The sequence below is a fragment of the Centroberyx affinis genome, unplaced genomic scaffold, assembly GCF_046629955.1.
Source record: "Centroberyx affinis isolate AG114_WGS23_722 - 3 ecotype Tasmania unplaced genomic scaffold, CSIRO-AGI_Caff_v1 ptg001058l_1, whole genome shotgun sequence".
Classification (NCBI taxonomy): Eukaryota; Metazoa; Chordata; class Actinopteri; order Beryciformes; family Berycidae; genus Centroberyx; species Centroberyx affinis.
In genome coordinates this window covers 128,296-140,537 of record NW_027279609.1, presented here as the reverse complement: position 1 = coordinate 140,537, position 12,242 = coordinate 128,296, and the positions used below count along the sequence as shown (strand labels likewise).

Genomic DNA, 12,242 nt, shown 5'->3' with positions numbered 1-12,242 from the left:
GATGTTTAATGGAGACATTGTTGACATTTGATTTTGTTTGAGAGGTTAAAATTAAAGTTTTTGCATTTTTAAAAATCCATCCTTTTTTACAAGCCCATTTGCATGGCAGTTGATGAAGTTGGAAAGTCAGAGAAGATTTTACTACCTGAGTTTCCAAGTTATGACGCAACGAAATGCCTTTAACCTTCTCATAATGGCAGAAAAATCAAGTTTTGTGTCAGTCAGCAGTCAGAAAATTGCACCTTTAGTTGCACATGCAGCTTGATTACATATTTGTAGTTAGCCAGACTAACCATCATAGCTAACATTTGTTTAAACAAAGTTAGTTAAATTAGCTTATGCTGCAGGACGTGTTGTCATTTGTCTTCCTGGTTTGATTTTCTGTGAATGCAACACTGTTTAGCAGCCGACTTGGAAGTCCTGGGTGTGGGACCTTTAGACCAGCACGTGAACTCACAATAACTCAGTCAATACGCAGCTAGACTTGGTCTTGACTGGCTGACCTTACTAAACAATTGCTAAAATCCTTCCAACCAAGCAATTTTGCAACATTTGACCTGACACACCCACTGGAATGACTTCATTGCTGTCCAGTCAAGGTCCAGTTATGACTTCAAATTCATTCAATAAATAGTCTTCTGACTAAACAACTTTTATTTGGAAAACATGGCTAACATTATTCTTATCCTGAGCCATAATATGTTTGAAAGAAAGTCATGAATAATAAGGGACCTTTAAATTTGAGTGTTATTTCATTCACGAGAGATGAGATAAGGTATAAAAATTACTATCAAAGCCAGCATGAATGTCAATGCACTAATAATCTGTTTTACATACTGTACTTTTCCATAGGACACTTTACTTCCCAGGGCTCCTTGAGAAGGTTCCAGTGGATCTGCAGCAAAATTAGGAATAGTTAAATTTCACTCTTAATTCATTCACTACAATTAAAATCTACCACTAGCAGAGAATGTGGAAGAACTGTTCTGATCAGAGGTTTCACTCTCTCTACCTCCTAGTCTTATCTTGTACCTACAGTACAGGACCTCTCCTCGGATTGAGGTCCTTGGGACAAAACTTTCAACAAATAGGGGCCTATAGTCAAAAATGTTGGAGTCAAAGTGACCCAAAATCCCTGGACACGCAGCAGTGTCTCCAGTACCTTTTTTTAAACACTGAATAACCACAGCTTTATGATAACTTGGTTACTGACAGGCACAGTTTTTCCCCCCAACATCTTCAACATGTGTTGGGATGAAATCTGATCTCCTGACAGGGTGTAGTCCCCATTACACACAAGAGGATGACATCAGCAAGCACTGGTCTGGAGAGGATCCAGAAGTTCTCCAGATGCACAGTGGTTTTATTCAGTCCAGGCTGATTCAACAGGGGCGTGTGTCATATCAGAGGTTAGCTGGCTGGACACATTAAGGTCGCAAGACACAGCTGAATGACCTCATATATGATCATTACATCTTCCAAGTAATGTTGACGTGGCCTGTCTGAAGCCCCCCTCCCCCACTGTTTTGTCCACTGTGTGTGCGTATATGTGTGTTATCCACTTGTTCGATTTTATTAACTTAATTAAACAAATGGGCCAACACAGCAAGGGTGCTACTATCACTGCCAGAGAAAAGGAAAACATTTAAAGAACACCATTTGGCCCTATCAGCACGAATAACTATAGACCCAATGGTTGGAATTTGTTCCTTTATCCAAATAAAGTATCAAAATAAGAACAGTTTTATCCCGACAAACAGCATTTGAGCTAAAAAAAGGATGAATGTGGAACCAAAGACAAAATTATCCCCTAGTGAGAAAATGATGGGGGCAAAAATCTGTGGTGCATTTTGAAAGGAGGGCCAAATTTCATTGAATTAGTTGTTATTCACTGATGTCTTTCACATAGGCTGCATGACTTAGCTATCATAAAATAAACTCATATAACAAAATTAGTGAGCATCATTTCACAAGGCAATAATCTTCCATTTCTTCCCTCTAAAGCCATATTATAAGTAACTAAGCAATTGGAGTCTCAATAATCCAGCCATTATCTTGTCACAATAACGCACAAATAGGCCTACAGTACACTGAGCAGTGGATGTCACAGGCAAGGCAACAATGAATGAGCACTCCAACAATAACAACAATATATAACACGTCTTTCCATTAGCTGCAGTGGAGAACAACTGGGGGTAATGTGCTGCCTCACAGGCATCCTGACACAGCTGATGGTGACGCACAGCACAACAAGAATGCAGCATTAAAATGTTGCTGAGACGGGAATGAGATGATGGGAGTCTCGCCTGTTGCTTGAGAGTGTGTGTGTGTGTGTGTGTGTGTGTGTGTGTGTGTATGTCCTCTTCCAAGGCTCAGGACAGGAGGGGGCAGAAAGAGAGAAGGAATGGGCAGTGTTCATACAAGTAAGGGCTCTGGATATAGGGGCTCAGTTAAGAGAGAGTTAGGGACAGTTACTGATTTCCAGGAGGCCCCAAATCCAGTCGATCCTCAGGCCGCACAACACACACAAATTGGGAAGCAAGGCAGTGGGAAGATGAGTACACAATATTCTTTAGAGCAGACACAGCACAAAAAAAGCATATACTTGTCACTTCGATGCAATGCAGTAGTCCTGCTTTCAGGGCGATGCATTTTAACCAGACACAACACAGCCAGTCAAGTGTCCTCACTGAAACAAAACATGGAGGCTGTGTTGTGCATTGGAGACCAAAGGGAGTGATTGAGTGAATCAGTGGAGGGGGCACCCTGCAGCTGCACATCTCCGAGAAGACTAGAGAAGTATGAGAGAGGCTTCAGATTGCTCCATGAGGAAATGTAAAATGCAAAGCAGATGCCAAAAATAAAAGCAGCACAATCAAACCACTGTGTAAGGAGCCTCACAGGGACACCGTTTCACAGATGTTGCTAAATTTGTCCGCAAAGCAGCCAAAGGAAGTAGTTTTCTTAAACGAGGGGATGCCAATGTTGTTATGGCCTCCACAAGGCTGGATTGGAGCAAATACAAAAAGTACATCTTTGTGTCTTGATTTTTGGACTGGAGATTTGAGTTCCTCAACCAAGGAAAGGCATGTAGATGTAGCACAGAATAGGTTGGGATCATTTGTATCTCCATAGAGCAATGGTGCCCTCTAATGTATGACAAGTGCATTGTCCACTGAGGAGTCAGGCTGCATTATTATAAACACAACCAAAACCTTCTCTTATCTTTCCAGCTCATGTTTTCCATTTTCTTTCAAGGGAGATACCACTATGTTTAAAAAAAACCTTGGGACAACTTGACTCTGTCCCAAGGGTAAAAAAAAAACCTAGGAGTCTTGTATATCCTATAGTTGTCACAATGACAGATTAGTAACAAACTCTTTTCACCTCTGGCTGTGAGACAGCAGTAAACAATAGACCAAACTGTCCTGCGGTATAGGAATGACCATTTCAAAACTCAAAGTCAGTGGTACTCCCCTTTGACTGAGGCCTTTTATTGACTGCACATTTGTTTACAGCCAAGACGTGAATATTGCAAAACAGTTGCTCTGGTATGTGTACAGGCTTGCAGCTGAAACAATATGAATTTCATAGCAGGTCCACACAAATGGAAGGTAATATATAATTCAAGAGGCTGAGTATCAAACTATATTTATTGTATACAGTATAAGGACAACAGATAATGTACAAATCAAAGATCTGTGGAATATTTGTTTGCCAATTCCACCCTTCACAATCTGCCAAATCTTATTTTAGAATGAAGGTGGACAATCTCATAAAAGAAGACTGCTACCAACGCACAAGTCTGACTCAGTCAACAAACAATCCTAGTATCTGTCAAGAATGTTTGGATAGATGTTAAAGGACTGTGTTCAAACTGGCAATATAGCAGTGACGCAATACCTGACTGTATGGAATACTCCTATCTTCCAACAAAAACAGAAACAAATCATTCCAGACAAAGGACTAGGAGTTGTTTCTGGACTGTTAAGGTGGATTCTCCATTCTAGGATCATGAAATAGTGGGGGGGAAAGGCAATAATTTAAACAACAGAACAGAAGTAACAGAAGTGTTCTCCTGCTGTGTAGTGATATGAAACCACCGTTAAGAGTTGCAGCCACCTCTGACATTGCTCATTCGTATTTACCAAACCATTTTTATTCAGAACACCGTTCATTTAGCATTTTTGGTCCAGAAAACATTACCATACTTTATTTACCATTCAACCAAATCAGCATTGAGAGTGACACTATTGAGGTAAAGCGTCCATATACATATTTCTCTGCACAAGCATCGTTTTTGAGCAATTGTTAAAGTTAAAAATGAGCATGGATGAATCTGACAAGTTATTTTGAATGTGTTGTTCCTAAAAAAAGATGACTAAAAATGTGTTACATAAGAAATCTGTCATATAAAGTCTCTCATAGCTATGGATTGAAAGACCACCGTCTCCCATCCAGCATTTTTTTTTCTCCATAGCAAGGAAGCGAATGTGTCCTATCAGCTACATGACTCAAAACAGTTAATCCTGAATTTGAAAGCTTAGGATCTGGAGGAATAAACAAAAAATGGGTGGATTTTGGCATGTAGTTCACGTTATGATTAATGACAGACATGCAGGAGGTCATCTTTCCATCAAAAAAAATAAAAAATAAAAAAATAAACACAACAGGCATTTCACTGCAGGCCATAGCCAATTTGAGATCTGTCCCTGCCTTGGACAATTTCATATTATCCATTTATGTAAATAAAGCAATTGAATGTTTAAAAAAAAAAAAAATTACCCTGCATCTCAAAGTTAGGATTTGGCCCCAATGAAATAAGCCTACCTTCTTTTATGTTGTGTGGAGCTTGATGTTTGGGTAAGCAGATGAAAAAAATAAAATAAAAAACAGAAATGAACAATTACATAATGAAAAAAAAAAAATAGTGTGGATGCTCTTCCAAGTGTAGAGTCCTCTGTGAGGCGTGTCCACTTCACACTTAAGAAGAGGCCCCTCCTGTCTGTTGTTGAAATACATCAATAGTGTCTTCATCCTCCATCTCCAGCTGTAAAAACAAAGACAGTTTACATAACTCAACAGTCATTCTCAGGACCCATCAACAATTTATTCTTTGGACAGAGCAGTCTCCAATGCATAACATTTAGCCTAGTGGAAGATCCCTCCATCCTCTGTACAGATCCCTGTCTACAACACAAATTAATGCAAAGTCATGAGTTTCAGCTGAAGCCTTTATGGGAGGAATGGCATTATTGGGGATTTTGAAGTGTCATTTGAGTTCCTTGTATTTCCCCCCCTATAATTTTCACCTCCCTCTAGTGAAAACAACACACATTATTTTCAATGATTGCCAACTTCACACCTACTGCTCACATCTAACAGACTCTGTCCAGGGAGGAACGGTCAATTTTTTTTACTTCAGCTACACCCATTTTTCTACTGACTAGACAAATTTGTGATTATATAATTCACACATCTTGTAGGACTCCTTGCAAATTAACCCCCAGAAGAAAACAGAATGAAGAGTTGCAGATTGAATTGTGCTTGAATTTTGTTGTGAATACTTTAATGTGACATGGTTACATTTAACTTGCAACATGCCATCAACAAATACATTGAGCTGGGTGTGAGGATTGCTAACGCTATGTTTTGTGGTTTAACTAATGGGTGGTCTGGCTCGATGGGTGACCTGCGAGACAAGGTAGCAATAATTCTTAATTGCTATTGGGTGTAACCATTCAATGATCACTGATAAAGCCAAGTCAGGCAGGGATAAGACTGCCCAATGAAAAACTGTATTCTCTACTCACATGAATTTCAAGCATTCAATATGGGCAACAGCAATTAAGATAACTTGCCAAGCAAGCATAAATGTTCACAGCATGACTTCATAGTGCCTTTTACATCTGACTACATTAGAGGTTTAAACTTGGTTCATCCTGATCCCAGTCGTATAAGGTCACTTTGAAAGCAACAAAATGTTTTGAAGACATGTTGTGGTGGACAGAGAATTCCGTTTGCAATACTTCATAATGGAAACCTGTATGTCATGTTTTATCAAAAACCAAAGGTGTGAGTTTATCGCAAGTCAGTGTTTTGCAATGTTTTTTGATTATTATGAAGGAACTTCCCATTATCTCCCACAATATAATGCTACATCAGAGGTCTATTCTGCCCTACTAAGTTAAAGGGCAGTAAGCGCTTAAAAATGCCTTCATCTTCAACTTCATTATCTCCTGTCCTGACAGAAGTGTTGTTGGTAAAGAAGTGGATAATATATACGCTTTAGTAGCATGTTTAGTAACACCTATGGGTCTAAGTTTTGTTAAAATGACATATAAACTTGAGTCATGATGTCTGACCTTCGAAAAACACAAAATAGTTACTGTGTTGTTTACCTTTGTAGGGCAGTATTAATATAGCCTATATCATGTACAATAATTTAACAACAAGTAGACCTTGGCAGTGGGTCAGCCAACAGTTAAAGGCTAGACTGGGTGGACTTTTAATAAAGCATGGCATATGGATTTTTCATGATACAGGGTCCAGCTCTGAGGTCACCAACCTGTGCAGGTGTGTCCGTTTCATTGATTGGCTGTCCGTCAAACCTAAACCTTATCTGACGAATTGACAAACCCTGTAAAAGACAGAACAGATAGAAATGGCATTTTAATGAAATTTTACAAATAGTCATTGAAACCAAGCCTAAAACCAGAAGATTACAGGCAACATCTTATTAATTTGATGCATCAATACAACAGAAGACTACCACAGTGAGTGAAGTTTCTGCCTTTGTTTTACAGGATGAATTTACCTGTCTTTCGCAGTATGCCTTCATTAATTTGCTGAGCGGAGTGTGCCTTTTGATTTTGAACTGTACAACCGACCCATCTTGACCAGCTACCTTGAGGTTGATATGGTCATTCTCCGTCTTCACACCTTCCTGCAACAGACAGAAACGTCATCATTGTCAGCAATATAGTCATCTCACTAACCAGCTGGCAAACCAGCCAGACCCATTTACAGTAAAGCTTAGTCCTAGAAGCAACGTCGTTAGCTGTAAATACCTGCCAACCAGCCGCACACATATGCCTTTCAATCTTCCAGTCCATGGTTAGCATAGCAAGCTAGTCTATGGTTAAACTGGCGCAGAAAGCCACAATGGCGCAAACAAAAAGAACACACATCATTCATTTCACTGTCTATCTATTGTACAGAAATAATCCATAGAGTAATGTAGACCGATAAGGAGCAATAGCCGATCCTGGCATTGCAACAACACCAAAAAAACAAGGAGATGTGCGCCTACAACCCAAAGATCCGCAAATTGGTCAACCTTTGTTTTCTCAGTCTACCCGCTCAAATGCGGTATCTGGAGCCTGGCAGCTAGGCTAGCTAGGTTAGCAAAAAGCTAACGTTAACTTGCAAGTGGCATCATGAGCATCGTTGGAAGCCAGCTAATTCCAAACATAAACAAATTATTGTTTCAAAGAAACAAAAGTACTGACCTTTGGCTTTTCTTCGGACATCCTGCTATTTTTCCAGGACTTTGTTAATATTGTGAAGTCAGATTGTTAGTCGAGAAGCTGGCAGTGTGATAGCGGGTTTTCAGCTCCTCCGTCTCCTTCGATTCGACCAGGAGCGCGCATAGAACTTTAACATGCAATTGGCTCACAACGGTCACGTGTTCCCCTTTCCTCGGGACCGTGCATACGTGAGCGCGCAAGCCAATTTGCGCATCCCCGTGAGATAGACTAAACAAAAGGACCCTTCTTAAAATAAACCCTTTCGTCTACGGGGTTCTTAAACTTTTGAATCCAAACTAAGGACCCAAACGATAAATTACCTCTCTCGCACTGGGGGCCAGAAACACACCACTGCTGTTGAGAACCAACCAGAAATAAGCTGGGACACACTTTGAGTCCAGATCCATAGCTTAAGAAACCAGACTCATCTATTTCTCTATAATTAAATGCTTATATTCCACTTAATACAATAAAGGTGGCCCCAGAATCAAGTAAAACTGATTCATTTCATTTATAAGACATACATGTATGGTAACAATCTATCTCTGACAGCATTTGCGCGATGATCAAATGCAAGAATGCAAATATTTCCACATAAAATAACAAGTCTTGAAACACTTTTCGATCACAAATCTGATTCAAACATTTATCAACAGCTTACATGGTACAAAAAGCAGTAAATAGTAAATGTAAATTTTTCAAATGAACTGCTAATAGATAAGTGTTATATTTAACACATGATGTATGTCAAAAGTTTACAAATGTGAAAACCAAATTGCTAGTTATAAAAGAAGCACAGTACAAACACGGAAATGCCCTGGGGAAAATGAAATAAGATATAAGATATTGGATTTTATGCAAATTAATATAAGTAATTTGATCAAATATTTTCCTATGCTATTGGACAATATCTTCTGACAGGTTTGCTTTGCATCTGGACTCCAGTGTAATAAGAAAAACAAGGTTACTGCAGTGTTACATTCGTGTATCACATTTAAAGCATAAAGCTCTCTCTTAATAGAAAAGGAATCAGGAGTAAAATAATTCACATCAGCATTACTGGATAAGAAACATAAAACTAACAACATAATAAAGAGAGCGACATGTATGAACATGAAGCATTAGGTAAGATACAAGACAATATGTTTAAAACAGAGTGCACATTCAGTCTAACTGAATCTCTTGGTGACATTCTTTGGCTAACACTGACACACAAAACAGATCATCACAGTTTATCACATGCTACTTTTACAGCCTACTCCAACGGAGATAAGCTATGTTGATGTTACTGGCATTAATACGATCATCAAAAGGGAGTTAGAAAAAAACAGAAATGTCCCTGTGATTCTTCTTAATTGTCTTCCATGCGGGCGTAAGGATTACCCTTCTCCAGACCTGAAAAAAAGAATATAGAACAAAATCACATAACCAATACAGTACTGCTAGAGTAGAATCACACTAAGTTGTGTTTAGATGATTGAATTCAATTGAAATGGTTGGAAAAAGCCAATTTCAAATACTAAACTTGAATAATTTCTGTTCCAAAACTCAGCATATAGTAATCTGCTGTTGAAATAACTGTGCAGGTATCAATAATGTTATTGTTTTCACATGGCTGCATATTTTGTTCATTATGGCTGAGTAATGTCAGTTCAGATGTCTGAATTTTGGATAATTGAGGTTCAAATGCATATTATACTGTTAGAAAAACTAACTCTGATGAAAAAAATCAGCAACTGTATTGGAGTAAAATACATTCTAAACCTGATATGTACAATGTAGTTTTTTCTCCAGTAGGCGGCGCTATGAGATGAAGTTTGTTTTTTTGTTTCCCTTCTGACTGATTTTAATCACTTTGCTGCTGTTTTATCATTGTGAAAATAAATAAACTAAGCACAGCCAAAATAATCATCACAGCATCTGTGATATTACAAAGTTCTGATTTTTATTAAATTAAACCACACAAACAAGGAACATGTCTCACCATATTTATGCCTGATTTCATCATGCCGCACCTTCATTTCTGTTCTCCTGTTTGGGCAGAAACAAAGCCAAATGTTTAGACAGCATTTTGGCTACAATGAACACCTTCCCATTTTGTTCATGTGAATCATGGCTTAAGGGTGAGCGCAGACCATTGCTCTAGTACGCTTGACAGCATCTGGCAAAACCCCATTTCAGATCTGAATGCCTTTAAAAAGGTCCAGTAATAACAACCTCAATAGCCATCTACCTCAGTTCTTGACGGGCCTTCCTGGCACGGGCTTGTTGCTCCACCTTTGCATCTTCTCTCTTGTTCCTGGAATATAAGAACATGAAAGGGGATTTATTCCTGACTTTGTGAATACAGTCTTACATAATAATGAAAATGAAAACGCCTATTAAGAGTGGGAGTTTCATTCTCTCTGCTGGAGAGACAAAATGCGATATGCTGTCCTTCTAGCCCAGTGCAATGCGACAAACCTAAGCACATCATAGTCCAATAATTTGACCAAACAAATCATTGGCTCCTCTTCATACAACAACCATTACAAAATTAATTTTATCTTTAGCGTGGACTGGAGCGAATGATCCAAAGAAGCTCATCGGGAAGAGTGAAGTTAGTTTCAGAGCTAAATTGCTGCCACAAATTCTGGCACGCTTTTGGAGACGGCTGTATCAGTCTTTTCAGAACAACAACCCATTGTGTTCTTCCTCCTTCCTAAGATGCTGAGCCAGATTTCAATGGCAACACCACATGTGACTCATGTCACACACATGTGAGCATGTTCACAGAACATAGTCTTAAATTGGTGTGATTAATTAAGCCACCTCACGTCTTGTTTGTAACTGTGTTCTCTTAAATAAGATCTGTTTGGTCAGCTGTTTTGTTTACTGCTCAGACAATAATTAAAATGGGTCTAGCACTTGTGTGAGGTGAGAAAACCTGTTTCTGCGTCCTACAAACACCTGTCTGACGTCCTTCATAAATTAATAAATCGAATATGTCGCTTTGCACTGCTTACCCAGTTCTCTCACACTTGCAGCAGCAGAAGCAGCAAACAAAGATGGCGATGATGATGATGCCAGCCAGCACCGACATGGTAATGATCAAGACCTGGAAGTTTACTGGAGATGAAAGACAGATACAAACAAAGAGACAAAAAGGAACAGTGAAAATCACATAACCATGAGCCATAGGCTATACAAATGCTGTTAAAGGCTACATACTACACTACTGCCTAGATTTACTAGGCTGTCCCACACAAATTCAAAAGATAACAGTGAAAGGACAAACTTGTAGTATATCTATCCACATGTGGGATTAGTTATCTGAGGACTGAAAGGTTTGATGAGCCATACCCCAGCACAGCCCCCATCGTGCTTCGTTTAATGGACAAACACTGCGTGGGGGGAAGATGGTCCTCACAGGGTAGTCGATGCATTGTTTCGTTGTTATGCACCACAAACACTGCAACAAATACAGCAAAGCATTATTTTTGGTACTGATAGTTGCATATGTCAGTATATTATTGAAAGACTGGACACATCTAGGCCTGTTTGTCTTGCTGAATTTGAGAACACATTCAACACTACTTACTGTCACATTCTTCAGGCATTCATCACAAGTGGTGTTGGATCTCAAAGCACAAGGAACTGAAATAGGGAAGCTTTGTCATAAGCTGTTAAATACACTGTACATTAGGGCTGGTTGGCCCTCTGCTCACTGCCTAGGTTCAGGCATACATTTATTTACAAGAAAGGGAAATGGAACAAAGTATTAGCTAGAGATAGTTTTTGTGCAGTTTATAATCTGTCCACAGTGACAAATCCCAAGCAGCTATTTGGTGCCAAGGCAACTTAAAGTGAGCCAGCTTCAAATCACAGCTGTAAGGTGACCCATAAACATTAGCTAGGTTAATATAACTTCGGAGAAAGAAAGAAGAAAGGCTCAAGTTTGTTTGCTTTAGATTACAAAGAGTGCCAAAGATAGGTTAAGTGTAATGAGAAAATTTTATGCAAGCCCTATGAATTAAATTCGATTATTTGCTCGGACGCTATGATTAGTGAAAATCCGTTTTTCTGTACTGTCATGTGATAAACCTTCCTGGAGCCTCCTGACCTGACCCTGGCAAGGCAAAAACAAAGCAGAACAGCTAACTCGAAGGCTAATTCAGCTAGCAAGCAAGAAAAAGAAATACTTACTTGGAGCTGGAGAAGGAGCCGATGTCTGCGCCTCTGTAGTTACAATAATACCGTATGTTACAATGGCAAAAACTACGGTTAAAGGTCTGTAAACCCCGAGCATTTTGCGACGTGTGAAATCGCCCGCTTGCTTGAAAATATCAGTTAACTTTTTGTTGCGTTTCTGAAGTCAAGCTGAGGGGTGGACCTCTACTTTATAGGGGTGACGTCATGAACTCCTGACTCTGTTGTCTGCTATGATTTCACTCATCACAGCTGTAGGGTGAAGCATCCTAAGAAAAATGCTTAAAACAGACAATATTTGTAGGCTAGATCAAATGACGGGTTCCTAAACCTTTTCATTTGAAGGACCATAAAAATACACATTACATCACGCACCCACATTTGATAATGTTGTTTGATATGTTGTAATGTTGTAATTATGTTTTGTCCAAAGGAAAGTCACCTGAGAAGATTTTAGTTGTTGGACTTCAGACAGAATTACATAATTGTCTATAACCATATTCTGTAGGTAATGAGTAAACAGTG

At 39.1% G+C, this 12,242-nt stretch overlaps 2 protein-coding genes across 3 annotated transcripts; both read right to left on the bottom strand.

Moving 5' to 3' along the window:
* Positions 1–3,635: 3,635 nt before the first annotated feature.
* sumo3b (small ubiquitin like modifier 3b) lies at positions 3,636–7,636 on the bottom strand. 2 transcript variants are annotated; one of them, XM_071523025.1, is made up of 4 exons: positions 7,512–7,636; positions 6,818–6,946; positions 6,569–6,640; positions 3,636–5,050 (listed from the first exon to the last, which is right to left on the bottom strand). In XM_071523025.1, the coding sequence occupies exons 1-4, from the start codon at positions 7,530–7,532 to the stop codon at positions 4,985–4,987; spliced, it is 288 nt and encodes a 95-aa protein (XP_071379126.1). In that variant the 5' UTR covers positions 7,533–7,636; the 3' UTR covers positions 3,636–4,984. The 2 variants fall into 2 exon arrangements, with proteins under 2 accessions (XP_071379126.1, XP_071379127.1); XM_071523026.1 differs by lacking the exon at positions 6,569–6,640.
* Positions 7,637–8,160: 524 nt separating this feature from the next.
* On the bottom strand, positions 8,161–11,877 carry pttg1ipb (PTTG1 interacting protein b). The gene is made up of 7 exons (XM_071523029.1): positions 11,715–11,877; positions 11,110–11,165; positions 10,872–10,980; positions 10,535–10,637; positions 9,763–9,828; positions 9,514–9,560; positions 8,161–8,924 (listed from the first exon to the last, which is right to left on the bottom strand). Exons 1-7 carry the CDS (start codon positions 11,815–11,817, stop codon positions 8,881–8,883), a joined length of 528 nt encoding a protein of 175 aa, XP_071379130.1. The 5' UTR covers positions 11,818–11,877; the 3' UTR covers positions 8,161–8,880.
* Between the last annotated feature and the right edge of the window lie 365 nt (positions 11,878–12,242).